Consider the following 14,551-nt stretch of genomic DNA (forward strand, 5'->3'; position numbering starts at 1 on the left):
GTCTTTCATTGCGTTCACACACATGCGTGCGTATACGTACGACGCGACTCACGTAAGCAATCCGATGCACTGTCGACATGCATGGGGGCATCGAAAGTATCAGCCAATGCGCAACTTTCACTAAGCGTTCTGGCGGAAAGCGTGAAATGCACGTTTGAGTTTTGCGTAACGCAAGCTGCAGTTAGTTTGAGTGTAATTAATCCTGCATCTTTCTTTCGTGTAACTTACCCCACTAGAGAGAAGGTACCGCAGCATACCACCGTGTGAAAGCTAAACTAACACGATAACTTAAGCAAGAAGACCGGAAGCGTTGGCGTAAGTTTTGTCAACACCTTTCACCGTTTGACGCGGTCACAAAGATCTGGAGGACAATTCGAGCTCTGAAGGATACGCCCCCACAAAAGAATCCTCTCGCGCCTTGCGAGAAGAAAAAAAAAGAATCCTGTCGCGCGATTAAGCACCTTGAAACCAAAGTGCAGCGATGGCTTCCTGCAATTCAACATCTTTCTGGCTTAGGCTGGGGCTCTGACCAACACTCCCTTCTAGTGGTACACGCGGCTTTGGTGAGAGTGACTGTGCTTTACAGCCTTCCAATCTTGCACAGGACTTCCACAACGTCGGTAAATACCCTTCGGACCTTGTTTGCCCGAAGCCTTCGTCGCTGCCTTGAAGTTGCAAGAATGGCTGAAACACGGTCCTGGCTGAAGCTAGTGAACTCCTGGTGGAGGTTCTCCATGAGCGTGAAACGGCTCGACACTTCCTACCTTTGCGTGCGCACATTCCTCGTCGCCCACTCCTCAGGAAAATTCGATACCGTCCTGAAAGTGATTTCCATCTTGTAGCGCAGAGGACACGCCAGGCTCTCACTGGCTTCATAGCTAAGGACGTCACACCGCCGGATGCCGCCTGGTCTCTACCTGTGCCACCCATCTTCGTACGTCTTCCGAACCTCCAGGAACGAAGAGATCAGGTTCACTCTCATGTCCTTCGAGCCCATATTTATGCTTTCTAAGTTTTCTACCTCTGCCGCAGCATACACCGATGGCGCATCTAGAAATGGCAAGTCCGCCTCGGAATTCGTCATCCCCTCCGAAGGCGTCGTGGAAGGGCGTCGCATTTCGCCTCAAACCTCATCCACAGATGCGGCACTCTATGCCATACTTTTCTTTCTGCAGCACATCGTTGATTTTACCCCACGGGAATGGGTCGTGTTCACTGACTCAACATCTGCGCTGCAAGCAATTGAAAATTCTGGCATCCGAAGCTCATCCTCACCGTTCGTGATGGATGTGTTAATGGCTTACAATCTTGTCTACGAAGCAGGACACAGGCTGGTTCTCCAACGGGTTCCAGCCCATTGCGGTGTCGAAGGGAATGAACATGCCGACAGCGCCACAGAAGGAGATCTCTCGTCTCGGAGACGGACGGGTATTGCGCTGCTGAGAGGAGATCGTCGTTGCGTACTTCGACGCCTCGTGACTCCACTGGCTACCCGCCAATGGACAGCTGACATTCTCCTCCCAGCCATGATGAGCAGAGTTGATCCAGCACTCGCTTTCCGCATGCCTTGACATACCTCTCGTCAAGATGCCGCATTAGTTCATCGAATGCGCCTCGATGTGGCTTTTATCGCGCAGTGGCGTAACCGCTTGAGACAAGTTGGCTCTCCCCAATGCAGTCACTGCGGTGTTGTAGAAGATATAGAGCACATTCTTCCATTGCCGACACTACCAACCCTCCCGAACCGTACTCTCCGGATCCCTTAACGAGCTAGACTCTCGCCACCCCCTCCCTCTCTCACAAAATTGCTTGGTCCCTGGCCACATCCAGCCCCCCAACGCTCTGGCTGTCTTAGGCTTGCCTCTGGCTAAAAAAACGGCTGTCTTATCACAAAGAGGTCAAAACAAATGACGGGAACACTTCCTCCACTTACCCAAGATTTCGCACGCGCTTTTTTGCGACAATAAAGCAGGTGGGGCCGTAGCAGCAGTTTTACTAACCTTTTGCGACTATTGATGTGGCTATACTGTGCATTATTTTGTTGGATCTGCGGTTATTCGTGGAGAATTTCATATCTCTGTAAAAAACGTGAGGTTCGCTTGGTAATTTTCAAGGTTATCTCGAAAAAATTAATTTTCCTGAATTGAAGATTGTCCAAAGCCTTCCTCAACGGTGGAAAAAGTCTCCAGAAAGTAATTGCCGAAAGTGCCACAATCCTCCGGCGAGTATGTCGCCAGCTAACAATTTTTATCACATTGGTATTGTAACGTTGTGGATAAATCGCCTGGCACGTTCGAAGGAAGCTCAACCAACCACTCGAAAACGACCACTCAACATACGAAAGCGTAGGTGTGTGTGTGCCTCTCTGATGGCAATGGTGCCACTTGGTTGCTTATGCGCCAGGAAAACCTGAATTATCATCATCAGCAGCAGCAATGGCGCCATAGGCAACTAAGGCCAAAGAGCGCCAGATGAAGGCGTGCGTCGCGGACTGTTATTACTGTAGCGTTATACGGTAGCGTCACCTTTGGGAGATATTTTCGGCCTAAGGCTGCGCGTAGACCCTTTCCTGGGAACATATTTTCCTGTGGCATTTTTTCCGGGGACATTTTCGCCATACCAATTGCGTAGTTAGCAAAAGTAGCATTGTGACATACATCATATCCAGAATTTCTACGAATAAAACCTGTGAGATTACTAACTGTGTGAGTCGACTACGTTGCAGCTTGAGTTGACAGATCTGAAACTGCTGAAGAGCTCCATATAGAGAGTGTGCGCAAAAACACAGAGACAGCGCGAACACAACATCTCAAACTAGCAACTTGATTAATTTCTTCCTTGTAGCCTTACTTCGATTTTCTCCCTTTTGAGGCTTTCCACCTTTCCCTGCTTCTTTATCCACGCACTCTGCTTATATTTTCGGGTCGAGTTGAAAATTAAACACGTTTCTGGTTTTAGTTGTTGCGTCGTGTAGTCGTTTCGCCCATGCTGTGGCTTTTTTCACCACCAGCTTGTCTGTATCTACGCGATATTACAGAGTTTTAGGAAACCGTGAGCATACTATGTTCATTTTGCTTTCACGATTTAGAAGAATCACGTTCCCTTAGCGCTACGACTCCGTATCATGAACGGCAGCGCCATCTGGTAATAGACAAAACTACTATTATCATGAACAATGTGTTGGCAATAGCCGTTCGAAAACGTATAAGCCAATCTTCCTTTGAAGCGGATGACATCAGATTGCTAAACTTGGATTTGATAACTTCCTTTATCGTATCGTATCGTATCGTAACTAGGGAGTTTTAGGAAATCGTAAGCGCCCTCCGAACCCGACTGCGTATTGCGGTCAGTAAATCAGCTATCAGCAACGTGACGTCAGCCACTCCAAAAGGAATGACGTGATTGGCTCATCATGTTTTCGGAAAAGTTATCTACGGCCTTCTACGGTTTCGTAAAACTCCCCAGTGTCGCTAATAGTTGTCCCGTAGTTGAAGGTCTGATTTTATCGTTCATGTAGCAGCACCAGGGGAGAAAAGACTGCTGGTGGTGATGATGGTGGTGATGATGATGATGATGATGATGGCGATGATGATACGGAAAATAAAAAAATGGGACTCAAGTCACGACAAAGTCGGGCTAGCTACTGGTTTTTTACGCGGACGCACACGCAGTCGAAGCGACCAAAACAGCAGTAATTTATTATGCCTACGATCCAGTTATTAGTGGTTTTGATTTGTCGCTTGGAGATGTCACAGGCATGAGCATAAAAGCAGAACAACAACAAAAGAAAAAAAGAAAACATTGCAATAGCTATTGCTTTGCTTTGCACAGGGATTCTATATTACGCCAGCTTCATGGAGACTAAGCTCAGTGAGGCTGCCACGCATGAAACGCGGATTTCAGGATTACCATGCTTCACTATGCTTCAGTGGGCTGCGCAAACACATTTTATTGGTTGTGTTTCATAACCTGGCGTAAGGCTTCGTTTAAAGAGCTGCATACGCAATTAATATATGTGATCCTAGGTAAATCGGACGTAACCAATAAACATCTACACATTTATACGGAGACTGTGTGAAGATAGGATCCCGGTGGGTCAGCGCCTCTTTAACGTTTACGGTAGCGCGCTCTATTTGTTGAACAAGAGGGACGCCAAATTTTCTATTTCATGTAATTGTGCCATCGAGGGAGCCAAGAACTAGAACCATGATCAGTTGGACGCATTGCCCTGAACACAATTGGATCTGCACGCATATGCGAATGTGGATGCTAAGAGAGATGTTTTGAAGATGAATACGATATACGATATAATGACGTCCTTACCCTCAATGAAGCGAGCCAGTGTGGTGTAGGCGTACTCCAGATTGGCATATCGGTAAGGCCACAGGGTGTAGTCACTGCGGTCTGCACTGTAGAAGTAATTATTGTTGCAGATGTAGCTGTACAGGTCGTCACAGGGGTCACCGGAAAGGTGTTCTTTCAGGTACTTCACTGGAAACAGAGTTCTTCCATAAGTGAACACTACGAATACATAAGACAAATGCTGCAAATACTTTTTTTTAATGAACATATGCCCACCTTAAATTTTGCGAAACCAGAAATTCTCGAATTTTAAGAGCATAAATTATGTTCGAGCGAAGATTTATACAAGGAAAAGTACGCTGCAATCCCCAACGTTATTTTACTTTTTTATTTTATATTCGTGCACTTGTGTTATTTTCACAGTCGGTTGCGTAGGTTAGTATAGTAATGAACTGTACTAGTTTGCATCACCTCCACATGGAATGGCACATTTGTGTGAACGTGAGTGCACCTGGCAACATACTGGAGACGATGCGCCGAGTGACCCTTAACGAGTCTTGAGAATGTAGCTCGTAATGCCTGATAGAGCGTGTCTTTGACCCGGAATTGAGGGTGTCGGTTAAAATCCTAGTGCTAGTGCTATTCTTAAATCCAAATATGCATATAGGACGTTCTGTGAACTCGATGTTACGTTCGTCCTTCTCTGTTTCTTTGCATCAGCTACTACTCCTACGTTAAAGAGACTATGAAATGATTTTTTGTCGTTTTCAACAGAAAGAAAACATTTTTCTGAGTCTAGAACCAAATTTTACCTTCGTCATGCGAGGATTATTCCAGGGGGAGAATTTAAATGGAGCGGCGATGGGAGCTGGCGCCGCGCAGTAGCGAGCTGCCCCCGCGGAGCATGCGCCGTAGGATCCCGCTTATGCGTCCATCGGGAGTGAAAATCTCCATGACTCGTCGACCGTCCTGTATATCCGGTTCGATCGATCCCCCATTCAAAAATTGACGCGGCGCATGTCATCGTCCATTTCTCATCAAGAAACGACGTAACTCCATTTTTCTACCTTGATCAGCATAAGAGTTATGACTTCCCAGGGATCGAGGGATATCATCGCGTATGTTACCTTCTGGAAGGCAGATTATATCCGTCCCGTCAATGCATTCCGGAGGGTACTTGAAGCGCAAGCTCACTGCAAAAGAAAGTTGGAAAAGTGAATACAGACAATGACAAATATTAAAAATGCGCTACAGCTATAACCGTGGTGGAGGCTGACACGGAGCCAAACACAACATCCGTCATGCCACTCGACACAATTGCAGACCAGGACCCCACAAAACAGGGCCATGAGCCGAAACTCTCCATAAAGAGATACCGCAATAGATGACACAAAATATGTATTTGCTCATTGGGACCCATAGTTTCCACTTTACAGATTATACACGTTAATGTCATTGGCGTAGCTGTGCAGTGATGGCTACGCGAATACAAACATACTATTTTCTACGGCAAATCAGTAATAATGCACCTAATTCTGAAGGCACTACGCAAGTGACACACAATCCCTCCCATACTGTAAGCTTAGTTGTAAGTTAGGTTCGCAAAAAAGAAAAAAAAGAAAACTTCAAAGCATGATTCTTTTTAATTTAGCACCTAATTGTGAAAAATGTGCAAACCTGTGCAACACACGTCACTGCCCGTCACACGTCATGTGGTGAAGTTCATTTTTAAGAGTGTAGGCAACGAAGGCGTAGGGTGTCAAGCCGCACAAGCCTAACTGCAGACACACTTTTGCTTTTATTTATCGAATGTCGTAACGCCACACTGCTCACCACTATTTTGGGCAACGTATATTTTCCTGTCTTTTTCCTGATCCTCTCATGGGTGAGTTTTAGTGCATAGTACGCAAAGGCGATTGTTCGGAGTTTGCGTAATGGAGAAACGAGGACAACGACTGCTCGCCTTCTTGGCCCAATGAAGACCAACAAGTGATTTATTGTTCGTGATCACGCGCCCATTCTACGGGTTTCCTCCACCTTCTCTCCCAACACACTCCTGCACCGCCCATGACTCTATGTCTGCTTCTAGGCGGTACAGCAACTGCACCAGGTGCCTGTGTGAGCTCGCGTGCTGGCTCCACTCCGCCGCGTCCCAGTATACTTCGCAGTAAACTTCAGTTTTGTTTCTGCTTCACGCTTCGCAAGATTGGCGGACCGGAGCTCTAGAAGGTACTCCTAACGCCATCTGACCAGAACTGCACGCGTATCTGTTTTCGGCCCTGAAGTGGCGGCGCAGTTCAGCAGCGTTCTGCGGCGTGGTGGCTCCGACGTAGCTCGGAAGGGCTGCCGATCTCCCTCCGATGAGAACGTTCGACGGCATCAGAGGGCACAGGTCAGATATGTCGGAAGAAATATACGTTAACGGTCGGCAGTTAATAATGCTCTCTACCCCGCAGAGCGTATAGTGCTCAGACCTTCGAGGTCCAGACGTCGTCTTCCTAGGTACCGTTTCACACCTTCTTTGACCGAGTGTATTATCCTCTCCCTCAACCTGCCCCACCAGGGTGCCCTCTTAACGATGAACTTCCAACGAATTCGATATTTGGCGGCAAACTTTTGCACGCCAGATGATGAAAGGAAGGAGAGAAGACGGGACCACTGGTTGAAGGTCCGAGCGTTATCGGACATGGTGAGAGAGCGTAGGCACCGTCTTGGCCAGGGATCAGCGGAATGCCCTAAGAAACCTCTCGGTGGACACCTGCAGCACATGTTCAAGGTGAACGGCACGTGTGACACCGCATGTGAATACAACAATGTAGGCCTTTTGTTCGTCAAGTCCGGCGTGCGAGACGAACATAGGCCCGGCAAAGTCAATTCACACAATATCAAACGGATGCGTCTGGGTGATTCTTTCCCTGGGCAGCGGGGCCTCTGTAGCGGTTTCGGGTGATAGCCGTCTATACTTGCATGGTAGAGATGTATCTAGCTGCAGAGAGTTGCTTCAGGGCATTTGAGGATTCTGTACATCTGACTTAATTCACTGAAGGTGTCTTGGGCTCCCGCATGATGGAATCCCGTGCAATCCCATCACGCATGACGCATGATGGACTCTTGCACGGCGTGTCCCGGATGACGAGCGCACTGAAGCGGTGCTTCGACGGAAGGAGAATAGGGTGGCGAACATCATTGGAATGGTCCATTTGCTGGAGCGGACCACCTATGCGGAGTACAGCAGTCTCGTCGGGGAAGGGCTGCAAGGTCAGTATAGTTCAGGTGCGCGGTACTGGGGCGGATATTTCAAGTGCTGCCACCTCCTCAGGAAACACTTGTGCTTGTGTGTTACCTAACCATAAGATTTCGGCCGAAGTTAATTCAACCGCTGAAAGTGGCCCTGCACTCTTAAAAATGAACTTCACCGCATAGCACGCTCCCAGCCAACCATCATCTCGAATGATATCGTTATCTACCCTGATTTGTTGAAAACGGGAGGCGTACGCCTTTTCTGTGACAATTATGAACTGCATAAGTGTCACAAAAAAGGCGTACGCCTCCCGTTTTCAACAAATCAGAGCAGATAACGATATCATTAGAGGTGATGGTTGGCTAGGAGCGTGCTATGCGGTGAAGCTCATTTTTAAGAGTGTGTCGTTCTTGACTGTGGGTAGTGCAGATTAAGGATGTACCTGAGCACGTGAGCCGGAAGCATTAAGATATGCTTCCGCGAGTTGGAATTCGGCAACCGAAGAGGGAGGTCCACGCCGGTCGCGACTGCTGCGCAACAAACTTCTTCCAGCGGAAGAAACCCGGCATCGAGCACTGGAGCGGTTGCGGAGTCGAACTCTTGCGATAGCCACCGCGGACCGTGCCACCACAGCTGGGTATCGAGCACAGTCTTGGCGGCTACGCCTCTGGTTAGTAGATCTGCAGGATTGCTTTTACCTTCGCAATGGCTCCACTGCTGCTGTTTTGTCAGCCTTCGTGTCTCGGTTGCGCAGGCTGCGACAAGCAGCGGCCACTTCTCAGTGTCATTCTTGACCCAGTGCAAAGCTATTGTGGAGCCGGCAGAGGAGGCCTGGGCTCCTACAATAGGCAGATTTCTGATGATAAGGTAGCCGATGCTAAGCTTCTTTTCACGATCTTGGTGTGGGCAGAACAGCACGACAAAACCTATTTCTTGGAACTTGGGCTGTAGAGCCAACACATATGCGTAGAGGAACTCCTGATGTTCAGGTCGAGGAATTGTAATGTTCCGTTCTGAGGGAGTTCAAACGTGAAGTTTAGTCCGTGGGAGGAGTCTCGAAAAACCTATATCAGGCTATCCACTGTAGCCTCCTTACTCTGGTCACAGTCTTGGGGAAAAAAATCGTCAACATAGCGGATTATCCTGAACTTACAGGAACCCGCGTTGAGGGCGTGCTGAATCCACCGAAAAAAAAAATCACACAGGGCTGGTGACACTTGGGATCCTATTGGGGTGCCTGTCTTCTGCAGATATAGCTGTTTGTTATCGGCGATTACAGCGGAGCTAAGATAATCTCGTAGAAGCTCAATGAACAACGGAGCACTCATATCCGCTGCATTCTGGAATTATGTGAAACCCTGGTTTTCGATGAGGTCCTGAACAGAGCTTAGAAGTGGGACCTGTGGTATGGAATAGAAATGGTCCTGTACGTCTATCGATAGCATTTGGTATTTGCACGGGTTGTCTTTTCAAAGAAAGTCAATCACATCGGAGAAGTCCTTTAAGACAAACGGGTCGGTCACTGTTAGTTTCAACATAGAGAGTAGAAAGGTAGGCACTTTTTTTTTTTTTTTTTTTGCCAACTGCGTTTCTCAGATACTATGGCTGTGAAAAGAATATTTTCCTTGTGGGTCTTGTGAGTTTGCAGTCATCGTGTTGTGTATTTCTCTGTATGTGTCCCTGTCCTTTTGCTGCATACTGACTACAATGGCTGTCACAAGGATTTACGATCGCCATTTCATGTGTCGACCTGTCATATTTTAAGTCGATATATGCCGGTTTACATGCAGACGACAAATCAACTTCTCTCGTACAGTCGGCTTTTACCGCCTTCATGCACACGCGCCTGTTGTCACTAAAAGGAGTACACGGCCGGTGGAGTACTCTACAGACGAGGGACGCTATGCTTGCTGGTTGTCGAGACAACTTGATGCGTCAAGAAAAGCAAGCGGAACTATTGGACATCGGATGCCACGGTGCTGCCACAGCACAATAAGCTCCCTCCACTTACTTTACGTTACGCTCGACGTCACTTTCAGGACGCTTCTTGCACTGCTACTGGTCAGTACTTGAACGCATTTCAGTATTTAGCAGGAAAGTGCTATTATCACAGTGGCCAAAGCTATGCTGGCCGATGTGCTATTTTTGTGCTTCGGCCGTTGATCTACAAAGATAAGTTGATGTGCTACAGTATTAGAGATGTCGCGAACCGGCCGCGGTTCGAGTTCGAACTGGTTCGCAAAAAATTGAACTTTTTGAAGAAGTTCGTCGAACAGTTCGAAACGGTTCGACACATCTGCGCATGTGCGGCGAGCGTGACCTCTAGTATCGCATGCACGCACTTTACCCTGTAGACACTAGGAGGCAGAACGATAAAGGAAAAAAAGTGCGATGAAAGTAGGGTAGTTGTCTGTCAACTTGTCATCTGCCATTTCACCTTTCATCTGTGTGCGCGTTTAGTGCGCGGTTACGTTTTAAGAGCCTTCCCATCGACAACTTTTGTCAGTTGTCTTGCCTCATGTCTTTATATAATTTATGCAGTGAGAATGTCGATTACAAAAGAAAAATTTGGCATCAGCGCGCAATTCGTGATAGCCTGTTTGCACAGACGTATACATACGTAACCCGAATTGTGATCCTTCCCCCTTTCTACCAATAAATCCCCCCCCCCCCCGAATTGTGATGGGATGACCTAGGATGGACATAAGGGCACGGCAGGTTCGCGTGATGTTCTGGCACTCCTCCCGTTCCAACTCTCAAATGTCGTAGACGGTGCTCGGCTGGCTATTTTCTACACAATAAAAGCGGCACTCACGTTTTATGCGAGCAGGCTTTGCAAAATTAGCTTCGTGCTTGCACTTCCCGCATGAGTCAGCCGAGTTTTGACTTTGTGAATGGAACGTTTACCCAAACAAAACATACAACAGACTGTAGACCTACCACACTCTAGCAGTATGTGAGGTTAATTGCTAGTGCTGTGAACTGGTCAGAGTACACTTTCATATTCACCCACGTTTGGCACTGATGGCGTCAATCACCTTACTGGTTCCCCGAGGTACAGACCCATTTCTGTCAGGATTAAATTTATTTACCACAAAACTCAGGCATGGCAGTAATACAGGTAAAGTAAAGGTAGCCTAGGATTAGTGCTATCATATAGTATATGCATTACTTGACTAGAAAATACAGCTGGAAACGCAGCAACTGCGACATAATGTTGCGGCAGAATTACTTCCGCAGGAACAACGGGCTACACAAATTCACACACTATGGTGGCTACCCTGTAAACAAGTTAGTCTCTCCACTGATACAATTTTGACAAAACACGTCTTTTTGGACAAATTAAACAACATATACAAAAATATCACGCTCAAGTTGTACGAAACATGTGACAGCAATGTTTGCTTTAACAAATACTGCACTTTCTTTCTCCAACAGCAACACTTTTTTTTTCTTTACCACCCAAACAAATGTTCTTTCACTTGCATTTAGTCATCACAAACAACACGTTTCAAAAAGGGTACTTCATCAACAGTGGTATCATCTTTGTCCATGATGCCATCTTCTGGTGGCACATTAAAGTCCTTTGGGATGAGGGTTCTGTTCATCCTTATAAACGAGAGCATGTTGACATTCCTGGGTGTGAGCCTACTTCTCCTTTCAGTAACGGTTGCTCCAGCTGCACTGAATGCCCGTTCAGAATAGACACTGGTAGGAGGGCAAGCCAGGTATGTCACTGCAACTACTGAAAGTGATGGCCAACAGTGCAGTCTCTTTGCCCAGTACTTCAGGGGATCCCCTTGAAGATCAAAGTTGATGTCAGTGTCCCAAGTGTAGGAATCCAGCTCTGCTTTTACAACTGCCTCGCCTTTCTTTTGTACGTGAACACGAGGCTGACCTCCACTTCCTAGTGTTAGACCCATTTTGGCGGAGTGTGCAAGCCACAAGCTGGATGACTCTGAGGCAGGTTTCTCAGACGCTCCTGTATGGACACATGTAGAAGCCGGACTCTCACAAGCAGTACTCCTCTTATTCTTTGTGTTATATTCCTGAACCAGCCGATGGTAAAGTTCATCTAGCACTTTGTCTCGCGTTGCATTTCTTTCAGGAACGTAGTTCTCAAATGTGTCCCTGAAACGGGGATCCAAAAAGCTTGCAGTGGCGTACACCAATTCTCCTCTCACTGTTACTAGATGCCGGTTTGTGCGAAGTTCGCTTAGAAGCCCTGAAGCCAAACTGTGCGTGGCTGTACCCTCCTCTGCAGTGCCTAGAATGCTGACAAGCATCTTGTCGATGAAAGCGAGTTGCGGGAGAACTTGGCTCAATGTAGCAGCGTCTGCAGACAGCAGTTTTGTTACTTCTTCAAATGGTTGCAGAACCTTAACCATTGAGTTGAGGAATGCCCACTGTTGTGGAGTGAGGTAGTACTCCATTGAGTCCTCAAAATACTCTGTTACAGCTCGTCTCTGCTCACACATGCGCGCTGCCATGTAGTAGGTACTATTCCAACGGGTTGGAACATCCTGTGTCAGTTGATGAAGTGGCAGTTTCTGTTGGTGCTGAATTTCCTTCAGCTTCGCTTGGGCAGAAGCAGAGTGTCGAAAGTGGCCACACATGGCTCGAGTAGTTTTCAGAGTTTTTTCAGCTTGTTCCCCTAACTTGGAGAGTGCTCCCTTCACAACCAGGTTGAGGCAATGTGCAATGCAGGGTACACGCTTTATGCTTTGCTCCCTGAGGGCTCTGACCACATTTTGTGCATTGTCTGTTGCCACCATGCCTACTTGCAAACCAAGTGGAGGAAGCCAGTTTTCAATGACGTTTTGCAACTGTGTTCCTATGTTGTCTGCTGTGTGAGACTGCCAAACCCAGACATATCTAGGACTGCTTCACACCTCTCAAGTCCAGTGCGATCTTTGTGTACCACCCAATGTGCTGAAACACACATGTAGTCGTTCACCTGGCAGCTGGACCAGATGTCAGTGGTGAGATGAACCTCTACACCTACACATTTCTGGAGAAGTCCCCTCAGCACTTCCTTGATGGTGTGCTCAAGTGCAGGGATGGTACATGACGCAAAATAGTTCCTTCCAGGTATCCTCCACTTAGGCACACAGAATGCCACGAGGTTCAAGAATGCGGGTTCCTTTCATACCGAAAATGGTTTCATGCCCATTGCAATGAACTCAGCAAGCCGCATGTTGTGAGCAAGTGTCATGGGGTGGTCAGACTGCCACATTTTCTTCCTTTCGAGGGACTCTGGAAGTGTTAACTGTTGTGAACTGGAAGATGCCTCTTTGACCTGTGCCTTTCCTGGGCTCGAATGTGGTGTTGATGTGGCAGGTGCCTTTCTTGGGAAGAGGTTAGGATGATGTCGTCTTACGTGCCTGTGCAAAGCTGTTGTTCCTGACCTTGTGTACCCTCCTTTTTTTGCGAGGCGCACAGTCTTTCTGCAATGCACACAAATTCCTACAAGTGGGTCGTTCGCACTTTTTTTGAAGTGATCCCATGCAGCAGACCTCCTGGTCGATTCTTTCCTCGGTGCGGCCTGACTCTCACCATCATCGATAAGTTCCTCAATCAAGCTTGCATATGTTTCTCCTATCGACGAATCCCCGTGGTAAGCCCCATCTGATAAGCGAAACAAGAACCATATTCGTGACTAAGTGAGTAACACAATCAAACACACGAGACACGTTAATAACGGTGCTCAAGAGAAAGCCAGCATACAAATTATGCAGCTGATGTAGGTTTCTTTAACATTTATGCATCAAAAACATGTGAATGTTCCTATCCGCTTTCAAATTTGCATGAAATGCAGTATGGCAGGTAAAGACCATGCTGGAAGGTTGCTCTGATGCAGACAATCAACTACACAGGGATCCTCGTGTCGAGGATCTGTGAAGATACGGCAGTAGTTAAGAAAGGCGGACAGGGACAAGGAATGACCTGATAATCCCAGTAATAGAGACGCCGCTGAATTGTTCCCCATTAATATCTCGAGTTTTCTGACCACTGCCGTATTGCAGTTCAGGTAAAGAAGACCCAGAAGCAGGTGTCTGGTAAAGGCTAAGCAGGAAGACATGATGATGGCGCCATCAGATCATTTCACACAGCTGTAGCACAAACAAGAATACATTGTGCTTACCTGGAATTTGTGAAACTGACTGCTCTGTACCGGACGTAAAATAGATATGGTCAGCCGCAGCATCTGGACTGGTGACGAAAGAGTCTCTAAAACAACTTTCCACACTTTCAATGGTGACACTTGAGTCCTCCCTGTAAAGTGATGTACAGGGATGTCAGACTGTGGCTGTATTCTCAAAAGGCCCTGGTGTAGGACAACAAGTCCAACGACGTCATCTCGCTAATTTATTTAATTTCGACATGGAGTGACTATGCGAAGAGACAGATGTCAAACCAATGAGGCCCGAACCCGAGCATTGCCGCGAAAGCTGGCCACGGTCGAGGAACATACAATAGCTTGATTTGCACCACCATATGATGGTGGGCAGCGTGACACAAATAATGAGACTATTTCATGAGTGACTTATCTACCTCGGTAAAAAGGAACAAGATGGTGTGGTGGGTTTCGTTTCCCTGCGCAGGAGGGCTGCGTGCGCATTAAAATGAGACAGTCTCAAGTAGGTGTGCAGTTCCTAATTTACACTCATTGGACAACGCGAATGATTAACTTTTGTTCCTGACAACCTGTATCTCGAGTCTTACCAGTAAAAGTACGCAAGGCGTCCGCGCGCGTTTTCCCCCTTGCTTTCATGGGCCTCCCTATTATCACTTGTTGCGGATCAAAGGTGATACTCACAAGAATATGATGTCGTCGATGTCATCAGAAGAATTCATGTCGAAGCCGTGGACCAAGCAAGTAAGTACGACGACAGCGGCAAACGCTGGGACAAGCGTCTTTGCCATTGGCGCCGTTGCCTCATTGGCGCCGGTCGTCAAAGGGCATCCGTCTTGTAAGCTGCGTTGGCTGTCTGTGTCTCGTGTTTT

The 14,551-nt window shown here is 47.4% G+C and overlaps 1 protein-coding gene across 1 annotated transcript in view; it reads right to left on the reverse strand.

Annotated features, from left to right (window-relative positions):
* Positions 1-14,551, reverse strand: part of LOC135399541 (uncharacterized) — a 163,152-nt gene that overhangs the window by 114,120 nt on the left and 34,481 nt on the right. The window contains exons 6-7 of the mRNA XM_064631283.1: positions 5,430-5,495; positions 4,324-4,491 (exon numbers count right to left, since the gene is read on the reverse strand). Coding sequence (XP_064487353.1) covers positions 4,324-4,491; positions 5,430-5,495 — 234 coding nt within the window. The remainder of the gene's footprint in view (positions 1-4,323; positions 4,492-5,429; positions 5,496-14,551) is intronic.

The sequence above is a fragment of the Ornithodoros turicata genome, chromosome 7 (genome assembly GCF_037126465.1).
Source record: "Ornithodoros turicata isolate Travis chromosome 7, ASM3712646v1, whole genome shotgun sequence".
Taxonomy (NCBI): domain Eukaryota; kingdom Metazoa; phylum Arthropoda; class Arachnida; order Ixodida; family Argasidae; genus Ornithodoros; species Ornithodoros turicata.